At 42.0% G+C, this 11425-nt stretch overlaps 1 gene segment (V, D, J or C); it reads left to right on the top strand.

Annotated features, from left to right (window-relative positions):
- The first annotated feature begins 4926 nt into the window (after positions 1–4926).
- LOC135887170 (T cell receptor delta constant-like) lies at positions 4927–11087 on the top strand. The segment is given in 6 exon segments: positions 4927–4965; positions 5759–6037; positions 6421–6489; positions 8056–8124; positions 9162–9277; positions 10641–11087. Coding segments are annotated over 5 exon segments (516 nt in total).
- Positions 11088–11425: the final 338 nt, after the last annotated feature.

The raw sequence follows: 11425 nt of genomic DNA, 5'->3' as shown, positions 1-11425 counted from the left end.
AAGTGGGGATGGTTTAAAACAGTACTGCTCTCATTAACCATATCAAGCACCCGTTGGGTTGGCCATTTAAAATGGGTTTGCAATGTAAAAGGAGGGGCTGCGGTTTCAGGTTTAACATGCAGCACAAACCCAACTAACTCCCCTCCCCCACACACCCAATTCTCTGGGATGGTCCTGTGACGGGTTGGATCACAGAAACCCCCTTGGGAGCTGCCACCCAATGTACCAAGACTACCCCTGCTTCTGTTTTCCCTGCCAGCTCAGGATTCCAGCACCCTGTCTTGCTGAGCCAGACACTCCAGTCTGCTCTAACAAAGACTCAGGGTCTGAATCACTTGTCCCAAAGCTGCAAGTTTACCTGAAAACCAGCTCACAGGAGTGTGCTTGTCTTTAGCACTCAGATGCCCAACTCCCAATGGGGTCTAAACCCAGATAAATCCGTTTTACCCTGCATAAAGTTTATGCAGGGCAAACTCATAAATTGTTCGCCCTCTATAACACTGATAGAGAGATATGCACAGTTGTTTGCTCCCCCAGGTATTAATACATACTCTGAGTAAATTACTAAATAAAAAGTGATTTTATTAAATACAGACAGTAGGATTTAAGTGGTTCAAAGTAGTAACAGACAGAACAAAGTAAGTCACAAGCAAAATAAAATAAAATGCGCAAATCTATGCCTAATCAAACTAAATACAGATAATCTCACCCTCAGAGATGCTTCAGTAAGTTTTTCTCAGACTGGACACCTTCCAGGCCTGGGCACAATTCTTTCCCCTGGTACAGCTTTTGTTCCAGCTTAGGTGTTATCTAGGGGATTCTCCATGATGGCTCCTCTCCCTCTCTGTTCTCTTCCACCCCTTTATATAGCTTTTGCATAAGGCGGGAACCCTTTGTCTCTCTGGGTTTCCACCCCCTCCCCTCACTGGAAAAGCACCAGGTTAAAGATGGATTCCAGTTCAGGTGACATGATCACATGTCACTGCAAGACTTCATTACTCACTTGCCAGCACACATATACAGGAAGACTCACAGGTAAACAGCCATCTGCAGACAATGGGAGTCATCAAGATTCCAAACCATCATTAATGGCCCACACTTTACATAATTACAATAGGCCCTCAGAGTTACATTTTATATTTCTAGTTTTAGATACAAGAGTGGTACATTTCTACAAATAGGATGATCACACTCAGTAGATTATAAGCTTTGTAATGATACCTTACAAGAGACCTTTTGCATGAAGCATATCCCAGTTACATTATACTCACTTATATTTTTATAAAACCATATAGACTGCACAACGTCACAGGTCACTTCACCCCTCCCCCCCACCGCGTGGTTAACAGCGGGGAATATTTCTGTTCAGCAGAGCAGGAAGGGGCACCTCTGAATGTCCCCTTAATAAAATCGCCCCATTTCAACCAGGTGACCATGAATGATATCACTCTCCTGAGGATAACAAAGAGCGATAAGGAATGGATGTTGTCTGCATGCCAGCAAACACCGGGACCATACGCTGCCATGCTTTGTTATGCAATGATTCCAGACTACGTGCTACTGGCCTGGCGTGGTAAAGTGTCCTACCATGGCGGACGGGATAAGGCAGCCCTCCCCAGAAACCTTTTGCAAAGGCTTTGGGAGTACATGAAGGAGAGCTTTCTGGAGATGTCCCTGGAGGATTTCCGCTCCATCCCCATACACGTTAACAGACTTTTCCAGTAGCTGTACTGGCCGTGATTGCCAGGGCAAATTAATCATTAATCATTAAACACGCTTGTTTTTAAACCATGTGTAATATTTACAAAGGTACACTCACCAGAGGTCCCCTGTGTGCCCACAGGGTCTTGGGTGAGTTCGGGGGTTACTGGTTCCAGGTCCAGGGTGACAAACATATCCTGGCTGTTGGGGAAACTGGTTTCTCCGCTTCCTTGCTGCTGTGAGCTATCTATGATGTTCTCTCCATCCTCATCTTCCTCGTCCGCCGAACCCGCTTCCCTGTCTCCAGCGAGGGACTGATAGCACACGCTTGGGCTACTGGTGGCTGCACCCCCTAGAATGGCATGCAGCTCCTCGTAGTAGCGGCATGTTTGCGGCTCAGCCCCGGACCTTCTGTTTGCATCTCTGGCTTTGTGGTAGGCTTGCCTTAGCTCCCTAATTTTCATGCGGCACTGCTGTGCGTCCCTGTTATGGCCTCTGTCCTTCATGGCCTTGGAGATCTTTTCTAATGTTTTGCCATTTCGTTTACTGTTTCGGAGTTCGGCCAGCACTGCTTCATCTCCCCAGATGGCGATCAGATCCCGTACCTCCCGTTCGGTCCAGGCTGGAGCTCTTTTGCGATCCTGGGACTGGGACTCCATCATGGTTACCTGTGCTGATGAGCTCTGCATGGTCACCTGTGCTCTCCACGCTGAGCAAACAGGAAATGAAATTCAAACGTTCACGGGGCTTTTCCTGTCTACCTGGCCAGTGCATCTGAGATGAGAGTGCTGTCCAGAGCGGTCACAATGAAGCACTGTGGGATAGCTCCCGGAGGCCAATAACGTCGAATTCCGTCCACACTAACCCAATTCCGACCCCCTAAGGCCGATTTTATCGCTAATCCCCTCGTCGAGGTAGTGTAAAGAAACCGGTTTAAAGGGCCCTTTAAGTCAAAAGAAAGGGCTTCGTCGTGTAAACGTGTCCAGGCTTAAGTCGACTTAACGCAGCTAAAGTCGACCTAAACTCGTAGTGTAGACCAGGCCTTAGTTAGCTGCCTAATTGCCATTGAAATTTAAAAAAAAGTAAGAGAAATTAAATATTCTGAGGTAGCGAATCATCTTTGCAGCGTGTTGATCTAGACTTGTTCATTTGGTCAGAGGGGGCGAGGCATTGGACAGCTTTTTCTCACACACCACTGCCTACCTTTAGACAACCTTTACCACAACGTTGGCTAATAAATGTTTCAGTCCCATCTTGACAGCATGCTTTCTTTGCACAAACCAGCTTCCCCCTGTGCCAGCAATTCAATTGCACTGTTTAAAACCACAAAGTCTTCTGATGCCAAGTAACTCCCTCCCCCTTAGATATGCTGTACGCTAGGTCTGAAAGTACGAGAACTGAGATTCTAGGCACTTTCCAAAGAGAGAAGGAGGAGGATCCGTGCCCCAGGGAACACACAATGTAGAAATAGACAGACAAGTTAACAAACAGAGGGTGGGTAGAGGAAACATTTGCAACCAGCATGGAGTTGTATTAACAAATGTTATAGACATACGGTAACAGCATTATAGTGAGATTGGGTTCAATTTTACCACTTCATACTTCCTCTAGAAACATTAACCTGGTAGGTTCAGGGTAATGTTGCTGGGACTGCAATTAAGGATTTGTGTAATATTGTTGGAGGAAGAAAGAAGATCCCTGTGAGGTATCAGAGACCGTTACTGTCAGTGGAAACTTGCTGTATAGAAATTCCTTTATGGTTAAATTATATCCCATAATTTGACTGCCATTGCTTTTCAGGGTGTGTGTGTGTGTGGGATATCAGACTTGACTACCCTTTGTGGAATCCTATGCGTAAGGTGAATTCCCTTTATATAATGGAGATCTGCCTACCAGACTACAAGTGCATTAGCAGTACCAACCATGCTATGCTGCCAGAAACCAAGGGGACTCTTCTGACAGAAGAAGAAGAAGATGGAAAGTTGAACTGTGAAGCATTTCAGAACCGGGCTTGCTGCAGTTCCAAGGAAGCATTCACCCACATGGGCAGCTCCAAGTAACAGCTCATTTCTCTGGACTACAATTCTGAGAAGTGTTGAATCCCCTCTGAGCCACAAAGGCAGTTTATGTAAAGAGGTTTAGCACGGTGACTGGGATATACATACACACAGTGATACAGACACCATAGAGCCCTGCACAAAAACCTTGAACATAACAAACACTTTTTTCCCTCAGGCAAATGTCTAGCCCTTGGGTTTTTTGCCATTTTCAGACGAAGTTACATGAAAAGACAGAAGAAAGGGCCAGGAAATGTTTGTCAATGTTTTTGTAAAAAAAAAAAAAAAAAAAAAAATCTTAATTATGATTGACTCTTTCAAATCCCTTGTTTTTAATTTTTTTGAAGGAAAAGGGAGAGATTATGCATATGTTATTGCATTGGTTTAATGATAATATTTTAAATAGTCCTTTTACCTTTGCACATTTCTTTATATGCTGTCGAGTGCACATGCCTAATTACTCTATACAGGGTTTTAACCTCATTAGTTAAATTAAAGAAGTAAAACATCCATAACTATTTTTATTATTTTCAGAACGGAGGGTCACCTTGCTACATGGTCCCACATACGGCATGTTGCCGTTCTTTGGGACCCCTAATCAATCCTCCTCAACCCACTGGCAGATCTTGGCTTTGAGGCACAGAATTTGTTTCTGAAAGCAGGAAATTTTAGGAGTCAAGCATCAAAATTCTTCTGTAAGGCCCTGATCCTACAGAAACTGAGCACGTGTTTCAGTTTACACATTGTAACAGACCCACTGAAATGGTAATAGGGCTACCCAGCGGGACAGATCCTCAGCTGGTGTAAATCTTCATATTGGCTTCAAAGGTGCCAGGACCCTTTACACCAACTGAGAATCTGCCTCAGGGTGTAGGAAGTTGAGCATGTTTGTAAGTCTTTGCAGGACCAAGGATTCCATATTTTAATTATAAAGGCTCAAAGAGACAACAAAAATCATGCCTCTTTGAGCTAATTTTCTTGTTCTGCAGCTAAAATATAAATCACCTTTTGCATGGAAAAGTTTTTTGATTTAGCACAAGAATACACCAGAAACTGGAGATGAATAATTAATCTAACCCAGACTCAGAATAAAATAAATACACCCTAGCAGTTGTTTCAATTTTCTCTAGAGAGGTTTTTGCACAGCTGTATAGCACTGTGGACTCCGATGCTGTCTTTAAAGGGACCAAAGTCTCTCTAATACCAAGTAAGTGACTTAACCTTAATGCTCAGGAAAGGGTGTTTGAAAACTTTAAATTTAAGAAAAAGTAATTTATTAAAGATTTTTGAAGGCATATTGAAGGTGAGATTAAAAATAAGGTTGGGACTATGCAGGGATTCTTATTGTCTGTGCTTGTAGTCGTGGTTTTTAGCAATGCACACTTTGGATCCAGAGACAATAGGTCCTTCTGGAAATGTGTGTGTATAAATTACCAGCTTCTGTCCGACTTTCAGTGACAGTTTGACATTCCTTCTTTCTAGCAGAGAGAAATTACATGACAAATATAGTTAAAATAGTCATGTGTTGTTCTGCAATTTTAATTAATTTTTCCACTGCAATCTTCTAAAAATATTCTATTGAAAGGTTTCAACATTCATATTAAGTTCATACAAAAACTTGTTGTTAAAGTAGTTTTATAATTGCAGAAACAAACATTCAAAAGTTAGCAAATGCCAGAATTAAGGTTGTTCGGGCAAAATTAACTCTTTCTCCTTATGCTACAACTTCTAATGAAATGATCACATGTTATTTTCCCCTACAACCCCCATTTTTAGGTTCCTATTATTACTATTACTGAAATCCTGCCTTCAAATGAGACTTAAGGAGCTCAGTCTATTCAGTTTATCAAAGTCTAGATTAAAAGAGGACTATATCGTGTACTTATCAAATAGGTACTCTCTAGGTACCCACATACGGCAAAGATCATTGCTTTTAAGGCAAGAAGGGACCATTATGATAATCATTTAATTAAATTTCAACCACGATATTAACTTTCCAGGAGATCAAACACCTTCCAAGCCCTCCATCTCCATTATGAAGTCAGAAAATGAGAGCATTGCTGCCTGCCTGGCGAAAGATTTCTACCCTAAAGAACTGAAGATATTCATGAATTCTAACAGTGAAATTATATATGAAGCAACAGACCCGATCCTCACATCTAGTGGGAAATACAGTGCTGTCAAAATTGTCAAGTTCTCTTCAAATGAACTAGTGTCTTGCTACGTTCAACATAACGGCAAAATTATTAAGAAAACCCAAACAGCTGAGAAGCCGCCAGGTATGTTTTCAGGGTTTAAGGCTCAATAAGATAATACACCTTTGAGATTAATTCAGTTTTTATTTATCATATAGGATCACAGTGGAAGTTGGAATGGATCAGTGCATTCATCTAGTCCAGTATTCTGTCTCCAGCTGTTTCAAAGGAAATGGCAAGAAATCCTACATAAAATGTTTATTTAAGAAAATGTTTTGTGCCACTATTCAAGGACTCATATACTTCCAAAAAGGACAGACTCTCTTTGACTTCACAGCACTATGGACCAGGCTAGAACTGTGCCCAGGGTGAATTTCCATGCTCTTGAATTTCAGATAGTTCAGTGGGATTATTATATATCTGTATAAATCATTTATTTTGGGTGCGGTTTGCTGTCTTTCTTTTAGATTTCACATCTCCTGCTCCAACGATCATTGTGCCCGAGCCGTGCAACATTTCAACCCCCAGCCTCGAAGGTTAGTACCCAAATGAGTGATTAACAGACCTACACTGCTGTGTGGAAGGGGAAACTGAGGCACTTTGCCTTATGGCATTGGTGGCTAAATGCCAAGACACCTTCATTTGAACAGATACTGCTATCTGCATTCTGTTAGTAATACAACACCCCGACATGATTTCAGGCACCTGGGGACCAGGAACTCCGGACCTTGCAAGAACACCTATGAATGACATCATAGGGTTTAAAGGTACTGGCAGGGGGTGTGACCAGAGACAAACAGGGATTTAACATGTACTGCCTCCACCATGGACAGTGTCTAAGATTCTGGCAGTAAGTTCAGGAGGAGGATGTGATGTTGCATTCCATATGTTTTACTGTGACGGGTTCAGTCAGAGAGATCGCCTTGGATCTGTAACCTGATGTGCTGAAATTACCTCTGAGCCCGTTTTCCACTGCCAGCCTGGGACTCCAGAACCCTGCCTTGTTGAGCCAGACATGCTATCCTGCTGTATCACAGACCCAGGGTCTGGGCCATGGCCCCAAAGCTGCAGACTTTAACTAAAAACAGCTCAGCAGGTCACCTATCTCCAGCACCTGGACACCCAGTTCCCAATGGGACCCAAACCCCAAATGAATCTGTTTCACTCTGTATAAAGCTTATACAGGGTAAACTCATAAATAGTTCGCCTCTATAACACTGATAGAGAGAGATGCACAGCTGTTTGCTCCCCCAGGTATTAATCACTTACTCTGGGTTTATTAATAAACAAAAGTGATTTTATTAAGTATAACAAATAGGATTTAAGTGGTTTCAAGTAATAACAGCCAGAACAAAGTAAGTCACAAAGCAAAATAAAACAAAACATGCAAGTCTAAGCCTAATACATTAAGAAACTGATTACAGGTAATATCTCACCCTCAAAGATATTCCAATAAGCTTCTTTCACAGACTAGACTCCTTCCTAGTCTGGGCCCAATCCTTTCCCCTGGTACAGTCCTTGTTAGATCCAGCAGACATCTCAGGTGGTAAGCAGGGGTTTTCTCATAACCGGCAGCCCCCTTTGTCCTGGTCCACCCACTTTTATATCTTTGGCACATGGTGGAAATCTTTTGTCTGTGCTTGTACACACCTCTGCCTCATCAATGGAAAAGTACAAGGATTAAGATGGATTCCAGCATCATGTGACATGGTCACATGTCACTGTAAGACTGCTAGTCTCCATTCTTCCTGGGTTGGCCCACACATACACTGGAAGGTTTGCAGATAAATAAACCATTTACAACCAATTATCCTAGTGAATTGGAGCCATCAAGATTCTAAACCACCGTTAAGGGCCCACACTTTACATAATTACAATAGGACCTCAGAGCTATACGTCTTATTTCTAGCTTCAGATACAAGAATGATACATGCACACAAATAGAAGGAATATATTCTGTAGGTTCTAACCTTTGTTATGATACCTTACAAGAGACCTTTTGAATAAAGCATTTTCCAGTTACATCAGATTCACACTCCTAAGCATATTTCCATAAAACATATGGAGTGCAACGTCACAGCGGTTTACTGTCTTTCTTTTAGATTTCACATCTCCTGCTCCAACAATCATCGTGTCCAAGCCGTGCAACATTTCAACCCCCAGCCTCGAAGGTTAGTACCCAAATGAGTGATTATGTTGCTGCAAGACTTTATGGCCAACAGGCAACTTGTGAGATGGGAGGAGGGGGGAGCTATTGACTTCAGCGTCAGCTGAGAATCTGGCCCTTGCTGTGTCTGGTAATTGAACTGTAAATAACGTAGGACCAGGTTGTCCAACCTTTACTCATGTTGGCGAGCAGCTATTCATGCAAGTGGACCCATTGCTGTGAATGGGAAGAAGTGCTGAGCAATGGTGAGCAGGGGTCCTGCAGTCTAGCTCCGAGAGTCCTGCTCCCATTGGCGTCAATGGCACAGGACTGAGAAAAAAACATCTCCCCTGTGGTCTATTCCTATTACACGTTGTTAACTCATTCCACATGGGCCCATTTCCCACTGACTTCAATGACAATTCATCAAGTGATTCTTCTCCTTCTCTAATCATTTTGCATTGCAGAAGGGAGCTGCACCTTGCCAGCTCCACTTCCTTACTCCTTCTCTAGCACAGAGAGAGGCTTGGAAGGATTAGATTTTTTTATCAGTAAATGTTGATAAACATCAGTTCACCTCACACACAGAAACCAACGACAAAACTATTTCTACTGATAGCAATTGAAATGTACAAAGTAAGGGAAGCAACATAAGAAAAATGCTGCTTGAGAATGTATTAGAGTTTGACTTCCGGGTATTTACTTGGTATATTTTGACATCTGATATTGACAATCTATGTTTTAATGGTTATAAAGCTTTAATTTATTGAATCTCAAAATATACTGTCATTGAATAATTATTGTCTGAGCCCCAGTCATTTCATACAACTGTGAAAAATATAAATAAATAGAAATAGACAAAAAGCCATTGATGTTATCGGTTTAAATTATTTAAAATTATTAAATTATTTTAAAATATTAAAAATTATTAAATTTTTGAATTAAAAATTGAATTCTGACAAGTCTCTCTCTCTTTCTCTCTCTATATATGTATGTTATATTTGGCTCTGTGCAAATATGAATTTTCATGGGCAAACTACACCATTGTTTCATATTTTATAGATACGTATGAGGAGAAAAGCATGCAGACACTATCCGCTGCCCTGCTGGGTTTGGAAATTGTGCTTGCAAAGAGCATCGTCTTTAATGTGCTCATGATTGCAAGATTAGTCTTTGAGGTATGCGATACTTTGTAGTACAGACCGGGCTCGGGCATTTTTATCACTATGTCTGCTAATAGCGCCTAGGGCAGGTTTTTTTAACATACTAGTAAAAATGTAGCTGGAGCCTAAGCCCTGCGTACACTAGCAGGAAGAGAAGACATAGAAGGAGAAGAATTGTTTCGTGGTTAGGGGCTTGGGCTCCGTTCCCGGCTTTACCATGTTCTGTGCAGGAGCGCCACCAGCTTTTTTGCTGCCCTAGGCGGCGGAAGGTCCTGCCCCCGAAATGCCGCCTCCGACAGAGGTGGCGGAAGATCCGGCCGCCGCTGTCGCCGCCCCCCAAATGTTAGTGCCTTAGGCAACTGCCTAGGTCGCCTAATGGGTGCGCCGGCCCTGGTTCTGTGTCAGCTTGAACAACTCCCACAGGTTCTTTAGAATGTTCTGCCTTTAGTCTCTCACTGTCTTGGGTGTCCATCTGTAGAATGGGAATAACAGCATTCCCCTACCTCACAGAGGGCTTGGGAGGATAAATACATAAAAGTTCTCAGCCATTACTGTTGGAGGCTGTATAAGTACCGTAGGGTGATAGCATGCACACAGTTGCTACCATTAGTCAGGAAATAGTGGTTTGCACTATTGTAGTAGCCGTGTTGGTTTCAGGATATTAGAGAGACCAGGTGGATGAGGTAAAATCTTTTGTTGGACCAACTTCTGCTGGTGAAAGAGACAAGCTTTCAAGCTACACAGAGCTCTTCTTCAGGTCTCTTTCTCCAACAGAAGTTGGTCCAATAGAAGATATTACCTCACCTACCTTGTCTCTATGAAATAATAGGACATTTCTCAGAATGGTTGTGTAAGCAGAGATCTCCTGTCTCTAGTGTGGAAGTTTATATTGATTAGTATTGCACTAGTGCCTAGTATAGGGCCAGCTGAGATGCGGGATCCATTATTCTGGGCACTGCTCAGACACATGATGAGAAACAGTCCCTGCCTATTGCTGACAACTGAAATAAAGAAAACAGATAAAAGGATCAATATACCCACTTTTCCCAGGGTCCTGGTGGATTCTCCATCACTGAAAATTTTTAAACCAAGTTTGCAAGCTTTTCTATAAGATCTACTCTAGGAATTATTGTGAGGCAGTTTTCTGGCCTGTGTGACACAGGTCAGACTAGAGGATCACAATGCTCCCTTCTGGCCTTGGAATCTGTGAATCTCTTGTTCTGTAATTGATTCACATGTGAAACTCTCACAGATGTCACTATAACTTCAGCACCTCTATGATTAATATGCAATTGGGATTTGCCATGTGGAAAAGACCAGATAGTTTTGCTGTAATAAATGAACATAATAATTAATAACAATGTCGTTGTTGTTCTAGGTTTGCAAGAAGGAGTGAGGAAGGACCTGAGAAATAAAGCAAAATTTCTGTCAACTTTGTTTATATTAATTATATACACTGCTTTTGATACTGAGAATTAGTCTGCATTTATTGTTGCTATGAATAGATTTTTAACAAGCTAATTTTGGTAACTGCTTAAAGAATTGTAAAGTTACAATAGTGACTTCAGAGTTAAGACTGGAGGAGATTTTCTATTTTAAACTTTATTTTGTATTCCCTCAAAACTTTCCCTGCCCCTTGAAAAAAAATCCTATCTTTAGTGCAAACCTACCATGTTTCTTAGGCTAGAATAGGATGTTTGCCAACTAAATTATACTGATTGTACAAGAATTTTTGAAAGAGTAGACTTTGAAAGATGATGGGCTTTTTAAAAATGTCATCTAACTTTTTTGAATTCATGTATTTTCCTTTCCAATTTTTATATGGTAGCAATGTTTTGTGTTTCGGCGCATGTTGCTTACACAATAAAAAAATGTTGCACAACAAGAGTTGTTTCTTTTAACAATATTGAATGATTTTAACCTCTAAAAAGAACCTATAAATGGCAGAGAGGCTTCTCTCTCCAGAGGTGCTAGCTCCCATCCAGCTCCGTGTTGTGGGAGAGACTGGTTCGGGTGGGCAGGGAATGGAATATGGGTCTTTCCTCTCTAGGGGGCGTCAGCTCTGATCTAGCGCCAAGGCAGGGAGATTGGCTGGCTCCGGGGGTGGGGAATGAAATACAAGACCTTTCCCGGCTCGGGGTGTTGGTTCTGATTTCGTCCCAG

The sequence above is a fragment of the Emys orbicularis genome, chromosome 12 (genome assembly GCF_028017835.1).
Source record: "Emys orbicularis isolate rEmyOrb1 chromosome 12, rEmyOrb1.hap1, whole genome shotgun sequence".
Classification (NCBI taxonomy): domain Eukaryota; kingdom Metazoa; phylum Chordata; order Testudines; family Emydidae; genus Emys; species Emys orbicularis.
Note: the sequence above shows the minus strand (reverse complement) of the source record. Positions and strands in the feature narration are given on the sequence as shown.